We start from the raw sequence: 24,426 nt of genomic DNA, 5'->3' as shown, positions 1-24,426 counted from the left end.
ATTACCTAGTTCGAACTAAGCGCTCCGTTAGTTCGAATTAAATTCGAACTAGCGGAGCGCTAGTGTAGCGCCTATCAAAGTTAGTTCGAACTAACGTCCATTAGTTCGAACTAACTTTGTAGTGTAGACATACCCTAACTGAGCCTAAAGTAGCTGTTTGGTTGGTGTCTTTGACAGGCCCCACTCAGAGCCTAACTTAATTGCAGGCACTGGGCAGTGAAGCAGGTTGTGGTAGGGAGCTGCCTTGGCAGTATGAAGTCAAACGCTGCTGAGCCGCAGGTCCTTGGGCAGATCTGCAGAGACAGGCAGGCTGGTGTCAGTTGTGCACTGTGTAGCTGAGCCTCCTGGATGGTCTCCAATCCATTGGGCATCAAAATGGAAGGCAGCCATGCCTCTGACTGAAAACGGGTGTGGAGCTGCTCTGGACTAGTGCATGCTGGGAGAAACAGCTAATCCTAAAAGAAGCAGCCACAAGCACTAGCTGATTTTTCAGTGCAAAATACTTCAGTAAAAAAAAAAACGGGAAAAATAAAGGAAAACTCATTTCTGTGGGGGGAGGGAATCTCTCCTAAGAGGCTCTCCCCATAGAGCACAAAAGAGGAAAAATCAGTTTTCCGCAGTAGAGAGGGAGACAGTGGGGAAGGTGTGGTGGAAAATTTAGAAAGTATGCCAACAGGAGGGTCAAAGGGAGGGAGAAGAGAATTCTCTGTAGTACGTCCTGTATGATATCTAGGGTTGCCAACTTTCCTGACTGGCTGAATCTGACACTATTCATGGCAATTGTGTCCTGTTCATGCAGATGGGAAAATCAGCAACCCTATATAATTAGATCTGCACACAGCTAGCATAGACACACAACCCAGAAAGTTCCTTCCCTGCTTCATGGACTACACCTAGATCTAGAAAGCTTCACTTCCCAGTGCGGGCATTCACCCATCTCTTAAAGGGACAGTCCTGTACTCTCCCTCTAGTTTGATTAGCTAGAAAGCCCCAGGACTTGTTACTTTTGTCCTGAGCAGTGAATCAATGGCAGGAGACAAACACCTTGTGACCATGAATGCTTGAATGTTCTTCCTGAACACAGAGCTGGTAGATCCAAGTCAACACCTGAATCTCTATGGGTATGTCTACACTACAAAGTTAGTTCGAACTAACGGACGTTAGTTCGAACTAACTTTAATAGGTGCTACACTAGCGCTCCGCTAGTTCGAATTTGAATCGAACTAGCGGAGCGCTTAGTTCGAACTAGGTAAACCTCATTTTACGAGGACTAACGCCTAGTTCGAACTAGCTAGTTCGAACTAAGGGCTGTGTAGCCCTTTAGTTCGAACTAGTGGGAGGCTAGCCCTCCCCAGGTTTCCCTGGTGGCCACTCTGGCCAACACCAGGGAAACTCTATGCCCCCCTCCCGGCCCCGGACCCCTTAAAGGGGCACGGGCTGGCTATGGTGCCCGTGCCAGGTGCAAGCCTGCCAGCACCCAGCTAGCAGACCCTGCACCTGGCACGGCACAGAGCCACCCACCCGATGCCCCCCAGCCCACCCCCTCTTGCCGGGACCAGGCTGGCGGCTCCCGGGAGCTTGCCCTGGACCGCAAGAGGCGGGCACCTTCCTGGGCTAGTGCGGACATCGTGGACCTCGTCCACGATCTCCGCACTAGGCACAGGAAAGTGGCCGTCTAGGGCAGGAGAGCTGCCAGCCTGGCCACCCAGGACCAGGTGTGCATGAAAATCAAGGGGGTCCACTGAGACCCCCGACACTGAGCCCTGAGCTTACAATGGCCGTCCTGGGTCAGACCAAAGGTCCATCTAGCCCAGTAGCCTGTCTGCCGACAGAGGCCAACCCTAGGGACCCTGGAGGGGATGGACCGAAGACAATGACCAAGCCATTTGTCTCGCGCCATCCCTCTCCAGCCTTCCACAAACTTTGGGCAGGGACACCACTCCTACCCCCTGGCTAATACCACTCCATGGACCCAACCTCCATCACTTTATCTCACTTCCCTTTAAACTCTGTTCTAGTTGTAGCCTTCACAGCCTCCTGCAGCAAGGAGTTCCACAGGTTAACTATTTGCTTTGTGAAGAAGAACAACTTTCTCTTACTAGTTTCAAGCCTGCTACCCATTCCTTTCCTTTGGTGTCCTCTAGTCCTTCTTTATGGGAACTCAGGAAGAACTTTTCTGAATGCACCCTCTCCACCCAACCCCTGCTTTTAGAGACCACTATCCTGTCCCCCTCCGTCTCCTCTTTTCTAAGCTGAACAGTCCCAGTCTCTCTAGCCTTTCTTCATCTGGGACCTGTTCCCAACCCCTGATCATGTTAGTTGCCCTCCCCTCTCCCAGCCTTTCTCTTCCCCTCTCCCACCTCCTTTTCCCAGTCTCCCCCAGTTTTTTTTCAATAAAGACAGAGTCAATGTTGGAAGAAACGTTATCTTTATTTTGTACATCAATAAGAAGGGGGGCTAAGGAAGGGTAAGTGGAAGGAGGTGAGGGAGGAATGGGGTATGAGCCCCCGATGGGGAGGACTGGGCTGGCTCTGCGGGCTTCTGGGGGTGGAAGCTCTCCTGCAGCCCCCCAATTACTCCCTCTCCCCAGATGGCAGCCTGCGGCAAGTGCAGCTGGGCTGATGGCCGAGTGGCGTGATGTGCCCAGTGTGGGCACTCAGGGCACTCCAAGCCAGAACTTCTTTGCAAGCGGGGCACCCCTTAGAACTGTGTGTCCGGGGTGGGGGTCGGGACCCTTTAAGCGCAGCCCTCGGCTAGCCTGAGACAGCATCTCCATGCTCTAAGTCCTCCTTTTATGCCCTGCCGGCACTGCTTCCGGCCATCCTTAAGCCCTGTTCAGAGTCCACTCAATGTGGACTTACTAGTTCGAACTAGCAAAACGCTAGTTCGAACTAGTTTTTAGTTCTAGACGCGTTAGTTCGAACTAGCTTAGTTCGAATTAACTAATTCGAACTAAGTTAGTTCGAACTAACTTTGTAGTGTAGACATACCCTATTTTATTTAGTTTACAAATCATTCAGATTGGTTACAGGACATGTTTAACTAGTGTTTGTGAAATGTTATCATGCCTGTGCCTGAAATTATATGCTTGGCACTATAGTGCCATCTATGCTGCCAAAGGGAAAACCAAAATAAATAAGCCCAATATACTCTGTGTCCAAAGTGGATTTAAGCTGTCCTTATTTCCTTCCATTCCTCTTCCTATATAACTAAAGACATATAACCTAAAGATGGACAGCCATTTGGACAGTCACAGCTAGAAATTCTGCCCTCATTACCCACACAAGATGAGCATGAACGGTCTCTTGGCAGCCAATACATTCATGCCCATCTGTTTGCATGGCATTGTGCCTGCTCACAAGTTGTCAGACGCTTTAATGGGTGCCAGAAGAGCATGGATTTGTATAGGTAGCCAGAATACATTGCAAGAGCCATCGCTTCTGCACAGAGCCCCGTGTCTCTAACGGGACAGAAACATTGGCAGAAAACACGCCTCCTTATGCTTATGGTATTACTGTCGCTTTACACTGGTATAAGAGGAGACGCAGGCCCATGGTACTGGAACAGTAAATGCAGAGACTTTGCACCTTCTTCTACCTGCCAAAATAGCAAGTCTGTAGCTAGTGCCACAGTAGTAGATAAGGAGCAGCTAAATGTTAAAACACAAAGTAGGGCAGGTAACACCAACTCTTCATGCTATCTAGCCATCTCTTCACTAAGTGGAAGTTCAACACTGCTGCTATCGATCTTCCAGGGTTTGATTTAGCAAGTCTAGTTAAGACGCGCCAATTCGAACTCAGAGGGCACCCCATTGGCGGCTGGTACTCCTGCTCCTGTGAGGAGTAAGGGAAGTTGATGGGAACATTTGCTTCCATTGTCCTGCTGTGGGGAAACTCAAATTACGTGCTGCCGACTCCAGCAATGAAATTAACATAGCTGGAGTTGTGTATCTTAATTCGACCTTTGCCTTCAGTAAAATGATTTTAAGACATTTGAGCTCCCGGAATTCTGGGGCTGCACAGGATCTCACTCAGCACCTCTACCATTCATGTTAGACCAGCCTCAGTGCTGCTGTAAATGTTGCTCTGCATACTACATCCCTCTGTGAGCTTTGAGAAACAGCACAGCTATAATGCAGTGCACTCTCGCCACACCTTCAACTTGTAGACAGCACACCTCTATTTCACCCCCTCTACCTGGGACTGGGAACAGAGATGTCTTAGAGCCTTATGCCAGCTCTGTGCTATCAGAAGCCTCTGTGCATGGGGAATTCTTGGTAGGGAGGAGGCGCTGCTTGTGCCCTTTGGTTTACATGGACAGAGTCCTAAAAAAGGCCTTACCATATCAGAAAATCAGGCCCCTTGATTCTAGAGAAGAAACAACACTGATAGTTGGAGGCATAGCAAAAGGTCAGAACCCAGAAGACTGACAGCACTGTTCTCTTTCTGAGCACACTCTGTTGAAAGCTCATGATGGCACCACATGGGTCTTCTTTCTATATCTAGGTCTGGGGGAAAGCATGGCCTCCTTTTTGGTGGAGATGCCAAAACTTAAATGTTCAGCTTAAAGTTGTGCTGGGAAACATTTAGCTCCTAAATGTAACTTGGCTTGAAGTCTGACACTCTGTGTAAACTCTGTGGCTTAAATGACAAGAATCAGATTTTCTGCAGAATAAAGCTCTAAAGAATAAGATGAAAAGTATCCTTATCCAAAAGTATCCTTGATCTATGCCATCAAGTGTCAGCAATGTCCATCTGCCAATTATATTGGCCAAAGTGGACAATCTCTATGACAAAGGATAAATGGACACAAGTCAGATATCAGAAATGGTAACACACACAAGCCTGTAGGGGAACATTTTAACCTGTCTGGGCACTTATTTTAAAGTAGCCATTTTTCTACAAAGGAATTTCACAAGCCAATTACAGAAAGAGAGTGCAGAATTGATCTTCATATGCAAATTTGACACTGTTACTCTGAGCCTGAACAAAGACATTAACTGGATGGCCCGATATAAAACCAGCCTTCCTTACATTTAATACCTCAATGATATCAAAAGCTAAGTATGGAACACTTCCAGCCCACTTAGTTAGCCTCATTAGCACTGGAACTACATCTGACAGGTATTTTTTCTCTCTCTTCTTTTTCTGATACAAATTCTGGACCTCCCCCCTTTTTCTCCACTCAACCTCATCTGAGGTCTATCCATGAGGATGCCCATGAAACCTCATGGTACTACATATATTTTTGTTAGTCTCTGAGGTGCCACAGGACTACTCGTTGGGGCTTAGCCAAATCATATGGTTCTCTATACATAGTAATGTAACTGACAATATATTATATTTCCTTTTGGACATGAGGGTAATGAGTGGGTAACATGGCAACAATAATAAGCTGGATGTGAAATGTTCTTACCTTGCATCACAAAAAACCCCCTGTGTAATACATCAAGACAAAGGCTACAAACTAAAGAAAATGTAATAGTTATTAGATTTGCCTCTAAATGAGAGAATTAATATAGTATTTTCATCCCCTTTTTCTGTGGCAGCATACCAAATAGGTCCAAAATAAAAGCTATGGCTATACTGACAAATTCAATTATTTCTAAAGTAAGTATTTCTGCCAACTTTTATATATGTCCCCTCTGACTCATCTCCTTAGTATTCCACTGACCAGATGATTACCACTGCAGTTGGAAGTTGGATCCCGGATTAGCCAGGTTTACAAAAAGGAACATCCTGATTCTACTTCTATGAGTACTGTTTGCCTTGAGTGCCAATGTGAGATATTTTATCATTCATATGGCATGATACAGCCAAATACACAACATTTATTTACAACTGTTCATGTGCACACAGAAAAATTACGTAGGGATTTTTATTCTTGCCTGCAAATTGGTTTTCAGGCCTTTTCAGTTTTCTCACCTATATGCAGAACATTATCACAGAGTGGCAAATTGTAAACAAAAATTTACTATCATTATTGAGACAGACTATTAACATGACAAAAATGTCCAGAAAGTCTTAAAGATATATTTTAACCTATTACTTAGTGAGATTATTAAATGAACATTTTTGTTATGAGAGTCACTGGCAGCATAATTTGGGCAGGCACTGTCAAGCTCTCTCAGCTTCTTAGCTCTGCCAAAGCCCTGCTATCTTGACTTATATTAGGGATGTAATAGTGTAGTCGATTAACCAATGAACCGATAATCAAAAGCTTATAGGTTAATGCTATAAACTACACGCATTCTGCCACGCACTTGCCAGTAAATTTTTTAGCAATCTGGCCAGCAGTCTGGCTCAGTCCTGGCTTGAAATGTGTTCGGGACCTACCCCTGCTGCAGTTATGCATTTAAAGTGTATTAGGAGCTGGGTGGGCAGTCAGCCCGGTTCAGTTCCAGCTCTCACTGGGTCCAGGAGCACAGACCTCCACTACCTCTTTATCAGAGTTAGCAACACAGGGTGATAGGCAGCTGGTCCACAAGGGGAGCTGATTTTTAAATTGGCTTCCCTAGCGGACCAGCTCCCCCTTGGCACCCTGCACTGCTGCCTCTGATACAGGCAGAATGGCAGGGGGCTCCTCAGGAGTGAGGCTGCAGCACATTGGCTGCCGGCCCCGCCCCCGGGGACTATAGAATAGTCGACTAACCAATAAGAATTCATGAGGTTACTCGACTATTCACTTAACCGATATTTAACATCCCTAACCTATGTCACCCTCTTATTTCAGATCCGGGTCTCTCCTGAGCGGAAGCTACCACTCATGCCACAATTGCAGGTTGTTTTTTGTGTTACCAGCCAGACTGGGACTATGTCAAATAAACTCATCTGGCTCCTGACCTTTGAACCCGGATCTCCAGAACCTATAGATGCTGTCTCATCCCTGCTGCGCTGACTGCTTTCCCATCTCCCCTCCCCTTTTCCTCTTTTGAAAAGCCACATGCAGGGTACTGACTGTTACTAAATAAAAATGCAGAAATGGAAAATGTATCACGGAAGATGAAAGTTTAAGGCACAAACAAGAGGCTAAAATAAGCAATTCAGAGACCTACCTCCCCAACCGCCCCATTCACCTCCTCCACCGCAGTCCCACATGCAGTTGAATCAGTGCAGTTCTATTGTGTGAAGGGACAGGATGGAGACAGCAATGGTAGATTTATAGATTCTGTGAAAGGGTGCCTGTACCTGCAAGCACTGCTCCATAAGGATTCCCTGCATGTCAGTATGAATTGTGGATGCAGTGTGGCCTAGTAGCTAGAGCACACACTCACCTTTCATGAAGTAAAAGTGCCAATTATGGTCGGACAAATTCTTCGGGACTTAATCATACGACATAATTTTAATTAATGACTAATCTTTAATTCCTGGAGACACCAGGCCAAGCCTGGAAGGTTGGTAACCCTGTAACAACATGGAGTTAATTAGTTAGGATCTTAATTCCTGACAGTAAAACTGTCATTCAAAGCAGCAAGGAAAGCAAGTAGCAAACACCATTACCTCTTCACTACCAAAGACTAATTAATTAGAGTCTATAAACACCTGTGATGGAGAGAGCTAATCAATGGAGTCCTAAAAAAGGCCAAAGGCATGCTACAGTGTAAAACTAGGCTACCCGTTTAGTTACAAACCAGAAGGCAAGCAGCTACTATCAGTTATTTAATACTATAGTGATTGGTGCTACACAAGAGCAAGAAATAGGTGTTGTAGGGTTCCTCGGTGTTCCTCAACAATTAACAGATCTTTCTAAGCTTGCTAGAGGGACTAGGGTGAACCTCAGATTTGCTGTGGGCACTGTACAAGGCACATTTCAGGATAGATCATTTTGAAAAAACCTTTATGGTGTGAGAAGACCATCACTTTGGGGATACATATACATTGTAATCCTGCATCCTCTAAATCCCTATGAAGCTGAGGGGCAGACAGTTAGCAAATGAAGTGCTTATCCTGAGGACATAAACATTTGTAACCCCAGAAGACCCCACTCAAAAGCAAGGTATCCTTGTCCAAGACTAGGGTTCCTAAGGGCTATGATAATTACGAAGAATAAATAATTAATAATCATAATAATTAATCAGGAAAAGCCTTGCACACAGGCACACTCCTCACACAGGCGCATTCCAGCCTTGACTTTGCAGATGCTATTAATTCCCCTGCCACCTGCCTAAGTTGCAAAGATGCATCAGGCCAACATTTTACTTCTACCTCTTGCTGTCTGCCGTTACGCCCACCTTTGTCAAGTAGCGCTCATTATACTGCAAAGGTTGCCAGAAGGAAGCAAGATGCAAGAGAAAGAAATTGCTAGTGTTCAACAGAAAACTATCCACTTGCTGAAAAAACACACTCCCTGAGTGATCGTTAAAACAGTCAGCCGGAATGACTTGTAGTATGTTCCTGAATAATGCCAGCATGGGTTGAACACAATATTGGAGGTGTGGAGAGCCAGGAAAAAGTGTCCCATTTTCCTTTTCAGGGACACCAGCCAAGTGAAATGGTCCAGCTCTGATCTTGCCAAGAGGATCTTAACCAATGGGGCTCTGATCTCATTTAGACCCTAGGTGCTATGGTGCTGTGACTACGACTCATAACAGAAAATATATGTGCTGTGATGTCATTCCTCCACAGAAGAACATTACAATGAAAACCCTTCCTTATGATGCTCAAAAAGAACAGATGGATCTCGGTATTACATCGTGATGACATTACAGTGAAAAATAAACATCCAGAATGTTCTCTTGAAGGTCATCTGACTGCACTGAATAATCCTCCACTCAGTTAACTTGAGTAGAAAAATGCTTACATGGGAGTAAAGAGCTAATGAGATTTCTAAAAATCTTAGAACAAATTGCACTGTGACTGTATGGGTCTATACACCAACCAAGACTTTCATTTTCAGAGGTCAGTCTCCACTAAATGAACAATATGGATACACTAAATGGACAATATGGAGGACACTACATTCCTCTCTGCAATGCTATGCGTACTCTGAGTGAGAAGAATTTTGTCTGAACGGGGCTGTCAACTTGGGTAGTCATCAAACTCTCATTGAAAATGATGGATATTCTCCAGTTCCACTGAAAATATTGGAAATTCCCCAGTTGGCTTTTATGGTCCTTGGATTGGGTTCCCTCATGATTGCTAAATCCATTTAAAATTTGTTCTCAGATGATGTTTTATATGGAACAAGTACAATCTGATGAAGATATCATAGAGAGAGAAAGTAACTTAAGGCCTGTTCTACACAACACCAGGCGTGTCTATTTTAAGTGTGCAACTCCAGCTACGCAAAATATGTGGCTGGAGTCAGCTTACCATAAACCGAGCTGTGGTGGCATCCACACAGCAGGTGGCTGATGGGAGCACACACTCCTGTCAGCTTCCCTTACTCCTTGCAGAATGAGGAGTAACGGACGCTGACAGAAGTTGCCCTCTGTATTCGATTTACAGGTCTACATTAGACCTGCTAAATCAAACACTACAACAGGCCTGCACAACTCGGAAAGCTTCTGCCTTCCAGTTTGCAGGGCTGCCGGAGCCTTTTTTAATCTGGCGGTTGCCGGCCGTGATGTCACAACGCCACATCACACCAGCGTCCTGGCGTCTGCTGGCATCCCACCCTCTGGCTCGCGCCCTGCCTCCTCGCGCTGCAGCTGCATGCAGGCAGCCCAGCAGCGAGAATCATGACACTTCCCCCTCTCTGCTGGCGCTCCGCTCCTCTGCCCGGACAGCGGATCGGATGGGGCTGCGCTGCCCGTAGTCAGCACGGGCTGCACAGTGAGCCCCTATGGGCCACATGCAGCCCACAGGCCATATGCTGTGCAGGCCTGCACTAGAAGATCAACCTCCAGAGGACTGATCTTCTCCCTAGTGTAGACATGCCCTTGATATATGGTATGCAGGCTGTACAGGTAGAAGCTTTGTTTTATGCTATTACGAGTGTTGGAAAATTGACAAGCCAGGGGCCAAATCCTGCTGTCCTTACTCAAAGTCATAGTCACATCCCCCTTGCACTAGTGTAAATTTAGCATAACCCCCTTAGATGCCTCTAGATTTACACTGGTGCAAGTGAGATTAGAATCAGTCCACAGTCATATCAGTCCATACTCAGGTAAAAGTCCCACCAGGGACTGGAGAGGTAAGAACAGTAGGATTTGTCACCAGAGAGCCAGTAATAACCTGTATGAGGCCCTTGAAATATCAGTTTATTATCTGATACTTGTATGCACAAAAAGAGGTGCTTCCTTTTCATAACGGTGTGAGATGTGATGCCTGTTTATTCGAAGTAGGTAGATGAGTGTTGCATATTGTGATTATCAGTTTCAACCTTTCATATCACTTTGTCACTCTTTCCATCTGAAGCAACACCACCTTACGTGATGCTGGATTTCTACAGTGACAGCCACAGTAAAAATTGCTCTGAGCAGATTCACCAAGCAGCGTGGTTTGTTTGTGCCTAGGTCATGGATTGCTTAGTAGGTCTTTATGGGATGCATTCCAATCTGCCAGAGTGATAATCCTGATAGGCAGAGAGGAAAGCAGCTACTGCATGCATATTTTACTTATGTAGCTGCTAAGAAAAAAAACCCTACTGCAATTTGATCTAATTGCTATGTTGATTTATAATAATACAGGGACATGCACAGGATTTTAAATTTGACACCTTTTGGAGGGGCTTCTTCTCTGCCCCTCCTGCAGCCTCCAGCCAGGAGGAGCTTGCTTGCTCTCCATTACTCCTGGAGCTTACTTTCCTTCCCACCTCACCCTCTGCCACCTTGGTCCTGGGGCCAAGAAGGTCTGTGTTCACAACAATTGCAGTGGGTAGACAAGCCCCTGTAACACTATGCTTATATTGGATGCCTGCCAGCTGAAACACAACAGGTTTGCAACAGCAATATGTGCAATGTAGTAAGCCAAACCAATCATGAGGTGTGTATCAACAATTGGCCCTAATTCTGAAGTTCACATATGCCAGTGTAAAGCAGAAGTAATGACAGTGAAATCAATAGAGTTACACCAGCGTAAATGAAAACATAATCAAGCCTAAAGGCTGTATTTCACAGGTAAGTAGTCACACTGCAACTTCAAAAACTGGACATAATTGAAGAAAATTAAAGCAATAAACAGTTATTTTGGTTAGAGTGTTTTTATGTCCTATATAATGCCACTATCATAAAATTCGGTATTCATACAGAACTCTCAAAGGGCAGATGAAAGAGAAATTTAAAGAATGTTGCTAATTGTTTATTGCTACTTGTATGCAATTTAGAAACCAGTAAAATAGCTGTCCTTTGCCAGCTACAACAAAAATATTCATTTCTCTACTACTTTGTCTGAAATAACCTAAATTTAGTGACCATCAGACAATGGTGCAAACCCCCATTCAATGAAAGGAAACAGAGGAGGTCTGATAAGGTAGCCTTTCTAAGGAATATGAATATGCATTTATTTTATTTTATTTTATTTTATTTTATTTTATTTTATTTTATTATTTCTACCTGGTTATTTTTTTCTTCTGTGGGAGCTCCCATCATTTTATTTCATCTGTTGTTACAGATAGTTTCTTTAATTAATGCAAAGTTATTTGGGGCATGTCTACACTAGGAAATTATTTCAGAATAACTTATTTCAAAATAATAACTCCCGAAATAACTGTTTTGAAATAGTGTGTCCACACTACAGGGTAGCCTCAAAACTAGTCTAAGGCAGACTCCCTTAATGTGGATGTGCTACCTCAACTTAGAGCCCCAGGAAGCACTGGAGGGAAATTACTCTGAATGACTTTGGGGAGTACTTATTTCAAAATAGCAGCACTGGAGCGTCCACACTACCGCTATTTCGAAATAACAATTTCAAAATAAGCATTTTTGCGAGTGGAAAGCAGGAGTTATTATTTGGAAATAACCAGCCCCTTATTTCAAAATAATAGGCTTGGTGGTGTGGACACTCCACTTGTTATTTTGAAATAAGGGGAGTTATTTTGTAGACCAGGGCTTAGCGCTTGTCTAAAATGAGAAAATGAATTATGTTAAAGTGCTAGTTAAATTATGTTACTTTACAGATCTCTAACCTGGCACAATTTTTCCAGTAAAGAAAAAAATGCTTAGACTCCAGGACTGCTATTTAAGTTGTCAAATTGGAATAAGTAAATAATTAAAAATAATAAAATCCTTGCACTTGGAGAAAATGAGAGTAATGGACGCTGATTAACTCCTCCGTTTTATGGATGACTGTACTGTACTGGTACTTACAAAAACAATGCACTTTTTATCTATCCTGCATTAGTTCTTACAAAATGATCTACTTATAAGAAAAATATGTATAAAAAGCATAAAAGGCTTGATTTCAACTTCCTTGCACCACTGTAAATCTGGAATAAGATTCTGGTTTTATCCAAGTTTAAAACCAGAGTGACTACTGATTTCTAAAGCATTTCTCTGGATGAAACCAAAGAATAGAGTTTTACTGATTTTATTCTAAAATTCATAGATTTCATAGTGAATGGGGGCTGATGACAGGGACAGAGCAAAGGGGGCAGTTGTCCCGAGGCTGGGTGATTTAAAAGGGTGTGGGGTGCTGAGCCCTTTAAATTGCCGCCAGAGTCCTGCATGGTCCCGACGGTGCTCAGGGCTGGTTAGGGAAGGGGCAACGCTGTCCTTATGGTACAGAGGGATGGCTGCCCTAGCTCCACCTTTCTACCCAGTGCCCCACCCCTTCTGGGGGTCCCAGAGCTGAGCTCCCCCCAACATTGCTGAGGGCCCGGTGAAATCTGTCACATGCCCTTTGTATAGGTATTGTAGAAACTACCTGTAAAATTGTACAGGAAAGATATAATTCTCTATTAAATTCTATAGGATGGCTCCAAAAACTATAGAAAAGATATTTTATGTTCCGTTGTATCTGAGAATTTTGCCATTGACTTTGATAAAGCAGGATTTCGCCCTTCAAAAAAAAAAAAAAAGCGCTTGCAAGAGAAAAAACCTCACCCTTTCATTGCTAAGCCAGCTGTTTCACTCCACCCCCGTTAACAATAGCAAAAATAAAATAAATAAATACAAATATAAAAAGGGTAGTTTTAGCGAGATAAGCAAAAAAACCCAAAACTTTTACATTTATGACTGCTCCTTCTCTCTATCAGAATAAAGGATATAAATAATTTTGACTTGAGACATTGTTGGGCATCTCAATAAATTTTGTTTACAGAGAGCTAATATCGTAACACAAATTAGCATTGCTTACAGAGAGCTAATATCGTAACACAAATTAGCAGACTGGTGCCATTTTGAGGTTTTGTGACAATGGCTGTAATACAGTATATTGTATAGTACAAATAAGTAAGAGGCTGAACAAAGTTACATATTAACTTCTAGACACATTACAAGCACATTCACACTTCCCTTATGTTTTAGTAGGCACTGTGATTCATTTCTATGACTTCACTGATTCCTTTGGAATTAGCTTTGGAACTTACATTTGGCCATGGGATTTATACATAGAATTGGCTCACCTTGTACCGCTTTATGTGCAATTATTTCACAGTAGAAGATGCAGAGCCCCAAATGAATAAAATAATTGTAAACGATCAGACTTTATTTATCACAATAACATTCTCTTGGCAATTAAATTCCTCTTTTCTGATTTTGCTCTGCTTGCCTAAATAAATGACCCAATGGTATAAGATTTGTAAGGCAATGTCAAACATTTAGCACAGGGGACCGCCAAGAAGAGATTCTGGTTTCTCCATTTCCAAATAGTGGTTGTGCTGAAGGATTCTTTCATGAGCTGGCTCACTTTATAGATTTAATCAACAAAGAATTCTTCAGTTGTGAAATGAGAACTAACCAAGTCCTGCTCATGAATTCTCCAGGAGTTAGAACAATTTGCCAGAGAATACATTTCACTGTAACGCCGCTGCAGAAGCCATCTCTGAAGTGCTATGGAATATCCATTTAGTTAACAGATAACTGTCTGCATCAGTAAAGAGTTAGCATGTTCTTTTCCTTCCTCCTTATTTGCACCAATATAATTGCAACTCTGAAGAATACTGAGTGAGTGTACATGTGTCAAGAAAGGTTCACTTCTGTGACAAATGGAATCAAGTGCTGGCTGGGGATTATTCCCTCACACTACCTGAATCTGAGTCCTACAGAAATAAGGGATTTTGTTTTAAACCAACTAGAATAATGGATAGATAGGGACACTTTTGAGCATGATTTTTTTTTTTAAAGAATCAAGTTCATTATCCTGCTGGCTCCAGTCCCCTCTAGCAGGTTCAAGAGTAGCTCAGTTCAAATTTCAGATAAGGAGCTGCAACTTCACTGACTTCATCTTTTTACTGGACGGCTTGAATTGAGGTCGTAATATGAATTCACAAGACAGAAATGCTCCATTACTGAGCTGTGGTTCACACTGGGCTAGAAGCAAGGCTGTTCCATAGGGAAAAACATAGCCGCTCAGATGGAGACAAATGTGTCAATGGCCCTTCCTGTGTTCCATCTCTGCTGCTGGGAATATGCATCCCACAGGATTTCCTAGAGGCTAAAAAAACTCCACAAATAGAAGAAGAAAGGGTCCTGGATGACCTATGGGACTTCTTGTGTAGTTCATATGCCTCCTACGTGTTGTGCTGGCATGGAGTTGGTACTACAATCATGGAAGAAGAGAGCTAGGGCCCACAGTGCAGGTGACTTTCCTGACTGGTCAAGTGAGAGCCTCTTCAGCTTGCCAGTCCAGAGCTGAGAGCTAGGGAGATTTTTTAAGGTCCATAAGACGTCTTTCAAGGTCTTCCCTGGCTGTGCCTAAGGTGGGGAGGAATCCGCCCACTGCATTAGCCTTAGCATGCCCTGAGAACATGATGGACATCCTTTGACATTATCCACATGAGTATCATTGCCATACGATGCCCTTTCCAGGGAAGGTGTCAGGATTGGGTGGCTCCATAAAATTGAACTCAAAGTGATATCTTCCCAAAAGGGTGTGCAGCTTAAATGTAAAGATGGCTCCTTTTCACAGGATAAGGCCTTTCCCTGGGAATCCAGGAGATTTAACTACTTGTATTTTTACAATTTTAGAATGTTCAATTCTTTGGAAAGAAATTTCTCTGCGCAGTTCACCAAACAACTCATGGGAAATAGATCATAAACTGGAGGAAATGAATAGAATCCCATTGAACTCAATAGTGCTACACTAATTTACACCAGGTTAGCATCTGGCTCCCTGTTCATAACGAAATCAAATATTCACAAATGTCCCTAATAAAAATATTAACATATTCTGCAGTGATCATCTGTAGCGTAGCTGCTATAAGAGGCAGGATTTGGGAACACAGTTGAGGAATGCTGTAGTGGTTCTTTTTCTAAACATGTATTTAATGCAAAATCAGTTAGAAAATTGCATTTTAACACCCTCAAAATCAAGCTGAAGGGATGAATAAGATAGAGTTATTTTCTGTGACTGTCCCCGTAGATGGCGGTAATTGCTTCTGTATAGGAAACTGATCCATTGCCATCCATCATCTTGCCAGTGGTGTATATAAAGCAGTACACATGGTAAACTTTTGATTTAACCTCATTAGCATGCCCAGAACTACAATGGTACAGCAACGATAATGATTTTAAATACTTACACGTAGCTAAATGGAGGCGGGGGAGGGGGGGAGGCGATAGAATTGTCAGGACCCTGGGCAAAGTGGATGGATGGCTCTGGAATGGGGTGGGGCCTTGGGTGGAAGAGGTAAGGCTGGGAGCTAGCTTCCCCCCAGCCAGCTCTTCAGTGCTGCCCTGAGCTCCAGTGACAATTTAAAGGGCCCAGGCCTCTGGCCACCACCGCTGAGGCAGTAGCAGCAGTGGTGGCTGGCAGCCCCAGGCCCTTTTGAATTGCCTGGCCCTGGGGCAGTTGCCCTCTCCCACTCCCTCTCTCTTGGCAGCCTGAATAGAGACAAAGGGAATTTTATGCAATGTGGAAAGCCACCAAGTCCATCACTCTTTTACCTAGTAATTAAAGACAGCTAGGCCCTGTCACGGTCTCAGAAATTTCCCAGGGAGGGTCAGAATGATTTGGAATAGGGATAACCTGGGTCCGATAAAATGTGCAGGAAAGGAAGAGGAGGAAGGAGTTGAGCCTCTGTGGTATCATCCAAACCAGTGGTCATTGCTTTTCTAGTTCTGGTGGTTTGGGGATGGTCCATTTACAGCATTCTTTAGCAACATCTCCCTCCAGAATTGTCTACATAATCTTACGTAGACTCCCTCTCAGGGTACGTCTAAACTACAGGGGTTTTTTGAAAGAGGAAATGCAAATTCCGCAGGAATTTACATATCTTCTTCCGACTGCTTTTTCGAAAGCGGGTCTTTCGAAAGTGAAAGTAGTCTGGACGTGGGGTTTTTTGGAAGAAAAACCCCTTTTATGAAAAACCACATAAACCTCCTTTTTAAAGGAAGAGCGATTTTTCGAAAAAGGGTTTTTTTTTCCCCCCGAAAAAAACACATCCAAACTACTTTCACTTTGGGAAGACCTGCTTTTGAAAAGCGATCGGATTTGCATATCCTCTGTTGAAAAAAGCCCGTAGTTTAGATGTGCTCTGAGAGAGCTGAGCTTCCCACCCCCACAAGGGAACTAAGAAGAATGTGAATCCAGAGGAAGCCAGCCTGAATGGGAGGAATTTGAGAATAACATTGGACCATGGGGGCTGACACAATTTACTGGGCCCCTAGGCAAGTTGGGGGGCCAGCTCTGTGCTCACAGAAGGGGTGGGGCCTTGGGCAGAAGGGGTGGGATGGGGGACGAGCCTCCCCCAGCCAACCCTTTAATACTATAATGGAGATGCCTATCTCCTAGAACTGGAAGGGACCTTGAAAGGTCATTAAGTCCAGTCGCCTGCCTTCACAGCAGGACCAAATACCATACTGCATGGTGCTTCCCATCCAGTGCCCTGGCAGTGATTCAAAGGACCCAAGGCTTCAGCCACCACCACTGCCATAGTATCGGTCAGCCGGAAACCCCAGGCCCTTTGGAACTCCCTGGTGCAATTGCTCCCTTTCCCACCCACCCCCCTTTGGAGGGCCAGGCCTTTGTACAAACCCCTTGGGTTTCTGTGCTCTGAGATCCATGGGATTTCCTCAGTACATGTGTGAACAAAGAGGTTGATGTGAAGGATACTCGGTTACCTCTTCTTTCTGAAGTCCCTGTAAGGCCTGATCTGCCTTAGGCACTTATCTGCCCTCTGTTATTGTAGTAATCTGAGCATTTCACAGTCTCTAATATATGTATTATCCCAATATCCCTGTGAGGTAAGGTACCTTCCTTTATTATCCCCATGTTACAAATGGGGAACAGAGGCACAGAGATATTAACTGAAATGCCCAAGGTCACATAGGAAGTCTGTAACAGAGCAGGAAATTGAACCCACTGGAACCTCCTTCCTGTTCGCATGTACAATACAAAACAAATGGCACTTATTCGATGATATTTGTTTACAGACCACCTTAAAGGAAAACAAGTGAACATCCTTATATGGGGAACAAAGAAAGGAAATGAGTTTATTATTCCAGTGATACCCTGACACAGTCAGTGAGTAGCTTCATTAAACATTCTACAGCCTCAAAGGATTTTACTAAACCCTGTACACTAAGCACACTATGATTTTTGTTATTATAGTACACATATTGGGTCTGGTTCAGAGCTCACTTAGCCCTGTCTACACTTATTAAAAAAAAAACAAGTGGAATGTGCACACTACCAAACCCGTTAGTTCAAAATAAGGGGCTGGTTATTTCAAAATAATAACTCCTGCTTTCCATGAGGAATAACACTTATTTTGAAATAGTTATTTCAAAATAACGGTAATGTGGATGCTCCACTGCTGCTATTTCAAAATAACTACTCCCCAGAGTCATTCAAAGTAATTACTCCCCAGTGCTTCGTGGGGCTCTACATTGAGGTATGGTGTCCATATTAAGGGAACCTGTCTCAGGCTAATTTCAAGGCTTCCCTGTAGTGTGGACACACTATTTCAACATAGTTATTTTGGGAGTTATTATTTCAAAATAACTTATTTTGAAATAATTTCCGAGTGTAGACATGCCCTTATATCAGTTTTAAACCTGTGTAACTCCAGCTGACCTCAATTCCTGATTTATGCAGGTGTACGTTAGAACAAAATCATTCCTGTTCCACCAAAGTCATTCTCCTCATTCATCCTTCATTTTCCTGATATAATCTTCTCAAAGAAACTTCTTTTCAATGCTGTAATGCAGACGTAGCTAAGATACATCAGAATACAACTCTAATACCAGGAGCAATAAGTGAAAGGATGAAGTTATAAGTCATCAGACAAACACTATTAATGTCTTTCTCTCTAATAAATCTATTCTGAAAACCTGACCACATCTCTTGTCTGGTAACATTTCCAAAACAAGTTATGCAACATAAAATACAAAATGTTGGAGCAAGTTTGTTTTGAATAAAGGTCCACATAAGAAAGGAACTTTGTGCACATACTGTATTTTTGTGAGTGGAAGAATTCACCGGGAACTGTTTGCATGACATTTCTTATAAAACCACAATATATCTGGTGTCATCTAAGGATCTAATCCAAATCCCACTGTAGCAATTCAAAGACTTCCATTGATTTCATGTGGATCAGGCTCGAATACGGCTTAAACTCCTCATGCTTTAATATGCCTCCTCCTCTTACTATGTCTACAATTTACTTTTAGTGGGAAGCTCAGATAAATAAGCACCACAAACTTTGAAGTGATTTTTTAATAGCTGTCAAGAAGGTAACATGCCAAGGCTGTGTAATTCAGCTTTAAAATGTACCAAAACATTTCTTACTTACTTCATTGGTTTAAAAAGTGCTTGTCCATAATTTTGGAATGTCATGATCAGCTTTAGCTGGGTGCCTCCTGATTTCATTGCTGTGGGAGAAAAATAAAACAATTCAAAATCACTGTGTGCATTTGTACATCCAATCAGCAGTCTTAAACAGAAAGAGCACATTTCTCTCTGTCTCTCTATCTGAGCTTTTATAAAGTGCTCAACATGGCAGGCTCTGAGCATCTACATATATGTGTACAAGGCACTTTGAAACAGGGATAAAGAATGAATTAGTGGATGCACAGGGGAAATGCAGTCTAGAGTAGCTGCTCAAACTCATTGAACTGGATTAGAAAGGAAATCATGCATCCTGCGTCAGCTTCTCCACAACTGGCCCATTCCCACAAGCACAGAAACACCACTGGCTTCAGTGGGAGTTGGGAATGCTAAGCATATGTTAGTACAGGTCCCCTAAATTCTCATTTACTTTATTCCTTATGTTCTTTCGACTTGCAACCATGAAAAGGGTGCATGATGGAAAAAGGGATTGAGTGTGTCTTGGAGAATACCAGAACGTTGGCTGGACAAATGGGTGAGTTGCTGCCAGTAATAAAGCCATGAACAGATACAATTGCAACTCCTATACTGTGCTGTGATTAGTTTAAGTAGTTATTATTCCATATACAGTGTGTGTATATATAAGCCCATCAGGGCCGGCCCACAACACTTTGGCACCTGAGGCTGGGAGCTCAAATGATGCCCCCATTCCCCTGGCTTGGGTCAAAACTTTGAAAAGTCTCAATTCTGCCTTCTTCCTGTTCTACTCCTCTTATGGTACTGCTCTGCTACCTACATATGCATCAACAGCAGACACAATTTTCTACACTCTGGTCCTGGTGGTGCCTCCCCCCCACAGTCTGGTACCTGAGGTGGCTGCAGGGGCGGCCTGTGCATATAGGCAGACTAGGCAGTCGCCTAGGGCACCACGTTAAACAGAGAGCCCAATGATGACGCACCGCCGTTGAGGGCTTTGGATGCGGGAACACCGATTGCGCATTCCGCCTAGAACTTCAGATGCCGTCAGCTTATCTCAGAGGCGGAGGCGCTGATCGCGCATTCCGCCTGGGGTGCCAGTTGCTGGCAGCTCATTTCGAGCCGCCCCTGGGTGGCCGCCTCAGTTTGTCTCATGGTAAGGCCAGCCCTGAAGCCCGTGGTGTTTTTGTGCTTGCTCCCTGTTTAGGAGTGTCCTGTACACATGTGATATGGAATAATAAATACTTAAACTAATGCATAGACATCCATTGATCCCATGGGAAATATAAAATCTATTCTCCATTTCTCCAGTGGCCATGGGTATGATCCAAAGTCATTGACGTCAATGGCTGTCTATGCATTGATTTCACTGGGCTTTGGATCAGGCCCTGCTTTAGGCGAAAAGTACAGAAGCAAGAGGACTGAGTAGGGACTGAAATTCAACTCATGCTGCACATTGCAGACCATTTTTGCTTGACTCTCAAATACTCTGTGATGGTGAATTACTGTTAAACTGACATTTATTCCTAGCAAACTGCACCATTTGTACAATATCACTTTAACAGGCAGATTATTGTTTTTATGAACCGGGACTAATTGTGTGTGTGTGTGTGTGTGTATATGTGTGTGTGTATATGTGTGTGTGTGTAAAAGTGGGGAAAAATGCCACTTAAAAAACAAGCATTAACATGAGTAGAGGAGGTCTCAAAGAGTGCATCTTATCTGATGATATGGTTAGTCAAGGGAGGTAAATATATGCTTCTGCAAACCATCTGCTCACTTACACCAGCCAAAAACACTTTGAGTAAATGAAATGTCCTACACCCAAGCTTTTTAATTCACTTCTGCATTGTGTGATGATGGTCATGTCAGTCATCTCAGTGTGTGCAATTTAGTCTTTTTAATGCTTCCTTTGACTGATCAGATAATCCCCTTCTTTAGAAATCAGACAAAAAAGGTATAAATTTAAGAACTACGTAAAATGTCATGTTATCTTTTTCATAAATTTTGCCTCAGAGCTAGGCTTGTTTGACCTGCCCAATATCTACATTTGCCTTCTCTAACCAATACCATGAGCTACAAGTCCTATTAATTATTCTTCTCTGTGCCATATTACCGATGGGTCACCAGCTCTCTTTCAGTACCTGTAATCCATATATTTTTGCAACAAAATGCTATGCAAATCTGGTCAGTTTAATTATTCTTCCTCTGGAAGAAAATCCCTCCTGCATTGCTACTTTGCTGACCCCTGCTTTTTATTGCATTACTCGGCTATCCCAATGGAACAAATAAATAATTAGAAATTAAGGGGCATTAAACAACACACACAGAACAGGTATATCAGAAACATGGGGTTTTCATATATTAGGCTCATTCTGCTGCACGGAGTAGGTCAGAACCTCCTGTACACCCGAAGGAATGGTTTTCCACCCACAAACGCCTTGAATCCTGGGGACAATGGCAGCCGTTCAGCCCCCAGCATAAATTAGAGCAACCTCAGGCTACTGTAATATTTGTTGTCAGTAACATTGCAGGGTCACTGGCGCACACCTTGCCCTGGGAATAGCTCTGCTACACACCTAGATTGTCATCTATACTGAGTGGCTAAAAGCAGATGGTAGATAATTAACCACCCCACCTTTACTCCACCCAGGAGTTCACCTAGCAACTAGGAATCCCCACAGAGCTGTTTACACTAGCCTTCCATCACATTTTCACTGCCAGAATAGTGTCACGAACACAGAATGGGTCAAGGCTGTGACTCTCATTGGCCAAGTTCTGTTGTCACATATGTGGAAACCATTTCATATTTAGCTAGAAGCCATTCTGTATAACAAAAGCCATTTCAGTTTCTTGTGTCTGCACGTATACTAGAGGGAGTGAACTAGCCTTAATCAATATGAGAAAGGCCAGGAGGATGGGCTGTTGGAATGTGTTAATGAACTATTTTGAGCTGAAGCTCATACTCCCTAAAAACCTGTTTCTTTCTTTGCTGATAATAATTCTTCTTTGAAGTTCGCTTTGATTTCTTGTCCTGACGTCAGACTTGTTTGGTTAAGTTCTAAAAGAACTCAAATGGGAAATTGCTGAACTATTATCTGTGGTTTGTAACCTATCCTTTAAATCGGCTTCCGTACCTAATGACTGGAAGGTAGCCAACATGACACCAATATTTAAAAAGGGCTCTAGAGGCGATCCTGGCAATTACAGACAGGTAAGTCTAACTTCAGTACCGAGCAAATTAGTTGAAACAATAGTAAAGAATAAAATTGTGAAGCATGTAGAAGAACATAATTGGCTGGACAAAAGTCAACATGGTTTCTGTAAAGGGAAATCCTGTCTTACTAATCTATTAGGGTATGTCTACACTACAGCGCAAATTCGAACTAACTCAGTTCAAATTAGTTAATTCGAGCTAAGCTAATTCGAACTAACGGAGCCAGACTAAAAAACTAGTTCGAATTAGCGTTTTGCTAATTCGAACTAGCATGTCCACATTAAGTGGACCCTGAACCGGGGTTAAGGATGGCCGGAAGCAGTGCCGGCAGGGCATCAGATGAGGACTTAGAGCGTGGAGCTGCTGCCTCAGGCTAGCCGAGGGCTGTGCTTAAAGGGACCCAACCCACACCCCGGACAGACAGTTCTCAAGGGTGCCCCGCTTGCAAAGCAGTCCTGGCTTGGAGTGCCCTGAGTGCCCACACTGGGCACATCACAGCACTCGGCCATCAGACCGGCTGCACTTGCTGCAGGCTGCCATCTTGGGAGAGGGGGCAATTGGGGGGCTGCAGGAGAGCTTCCACCCCCAGAAGCCAGCAGAGCCAGCCCAGTCCTCCCCATCGGGGGCTCGTACCCCATTCCTCCCTCACCTCCTTCCACTTACCCCTCCCTAGCCCCCCTTCCTGATGTACAAAATAAAGAAAACGTGTGGTCAAAAATAGAATCTCCCTTTATTGAACAAAACTCGGGGAGACTGGGAAAAGGAGGTGGGAGAGGTGAAGAGAGAGGCTGGGAGAGGGGAGGGCAACTAAAATGATCAGGGGTTGGGAACAGGTCCTGTTGTATATTGGGTTGTAGATATAGATCTTGTTGTTATGGTAACTGAGTAGGTCACTGGGGTCAGCCCAGCTAGTCTGGGCTTGTTCTGGTGAGTTCTGTGCTATGCAATAAAATGGACACTTGCACCTACTCCAGCTCTCTGCCTTTCCACTGATTTCTTCCTATACTCTGAAACTCCCCACGACATAACACATCCCATATGAAGAGAGGCTAAAGAGACTGGGACTTTTCAGCTTAGAAAAGAGGAGACTGAGGGGGGATATGATAGAGGTCTATAAAAGCATGAGTGGTGCGGAGAGCGTGCATCAGGAAAAGTTCTTCATTAGTTCCCATAATAGAAGGACTAGAGGACACCAAAGGAAAGGAATGGGTAGCAGGCTTCAAACTAGTAACAGAAAGTTCTTCTTCACAAAGCAAAGAGTCAACCTGTGGAATTCCTTGCTGCAGGAGGCTGTGAAGGCTAGAACTAGAATAGAGTTTAAAGAGAAGTGAGATAAAGTGATGGAGATTGGTTCCATGGAGTGGTATTAGCCAGGGGGTAGGAGTGGTGTCCCTGCCCAAAGTTTGTGGAAGACTGGAGAGGGGTGGCACGAGACAAATGGCTTGGTCACTGTCTTCGGTCCATCCCCTCAAGGGTCCCTAGGGTTGGCCACTGTCGGCAGACAGGCTACTGGGCTAGATGGACCTTTCGTCTGACCCAGTACGGCCATTATAAGCTCAGGGCTCAGGGTCGGGGGTTTCAGTGGACCACCTTGATTTTCATGCACACCTGCTCCTGGGTGGCCAGGCTGGCAGCTCTCCTGCCCTAGCCGGCCGCTTTCCTGTGCCTAGTGCGGAGATCGTGGACGAGGTCCACAATGTCCGCACTAGACCAGGCGGATGCCCACCTCTTGCGGTCCTGGGCAAGCTCCCAGGAGCCACCAGCCTGGTCCCAGGAAGAGGGGGAGTGCTGGGGGGCATCGGGTGGCTGCTCGAGCCGTGCCAGGTGCAGGGTCTGCTAGCTGGGTGCTGGCAGGCTTGCACCTGGCACGGGCATCGTAGCCAGCCCGTTCCCCTTTAAGGGGTCCGGGTCCGGGAGGGGGGCAGTAGAGTTTCCCTGGTGTTGGCCAGAGTGGCCACCAGGGAAAGCTGGGGAGGTCTAGCCTCCTACTAGTTCGAATTAAGGGGCTACACACCCCTCAATTCAAACTAGTAAGTTCGAACTAGGCTTAGTCCTCGTAGAATGAGGTTTACCTAGTTTGAAGTAAGTGCTCCGCTAGTTCGAATTAAGTTCGAACTAGCGGAGCACTAGTGTAGCGCCTATCAAAGTTAATTCGAACTAACGTCCGTTAGTTCGAATTAACTTTGTAGTGTAGACATACCCTGAGAGTTCTTTGAAGGGGTTAACAAACATGCGGACAAGGGGGATCCAGTAGATATAGTATACTTAGATTTTCAGAAAGCCTTTGACAAGGTCTCTCACCAAAGGCTCTTGTGTAAATTACATGGCCATGGGATAAGAGGGAAGGTCCTTTCATGGATTGAG

At 44.1% G+C, this 24,426-nt stretch overlaps 1 protein-coding gene across 2 annotated transcripts in view; it reads right to left on the bottom strand.

Moving 5' to 3' along the window:
* FAM20C (FAM20C golgi associated secretory pathway kinase) overlaps positions 1–24,426 on the bottom strand; it is a 104,573-nt gene that overhangs the window by 60,844 nt on the left and 19,303 nt on the right. For both annotated transcript variants that reach the window (XM_075899530.2, XM_006112825.5), the window contains one exon: positions 18,835–18,913. In XM_075899530.2, coding sequence (XP_075755645.1) covers positions 18,835–18,913 — 79 coding nt within the window. The remainder of the gene's footprint in view (positions 1–18,834; positions 18,914–24,426) is intronic.

This window comes from Pelodiscus sinensis, chromosome 15 (genome assembly GCF_052426305.1).
Source record: "Pelodiscus sinensis isolate ZL-2025 chromosome 15, ASM5242630v1, whole genome shotgun sequence".
Lineage (NCBI taxonomy): Eukaryota > Metazoa > Chordata > Testudines > Trionychidae > Pelodiscus > Pelodiscus sinensis.
Note: the sequence above shows the minus strand (reverse complement) of the source record. Positions and strands in the feature narration are given on the sequence as shown.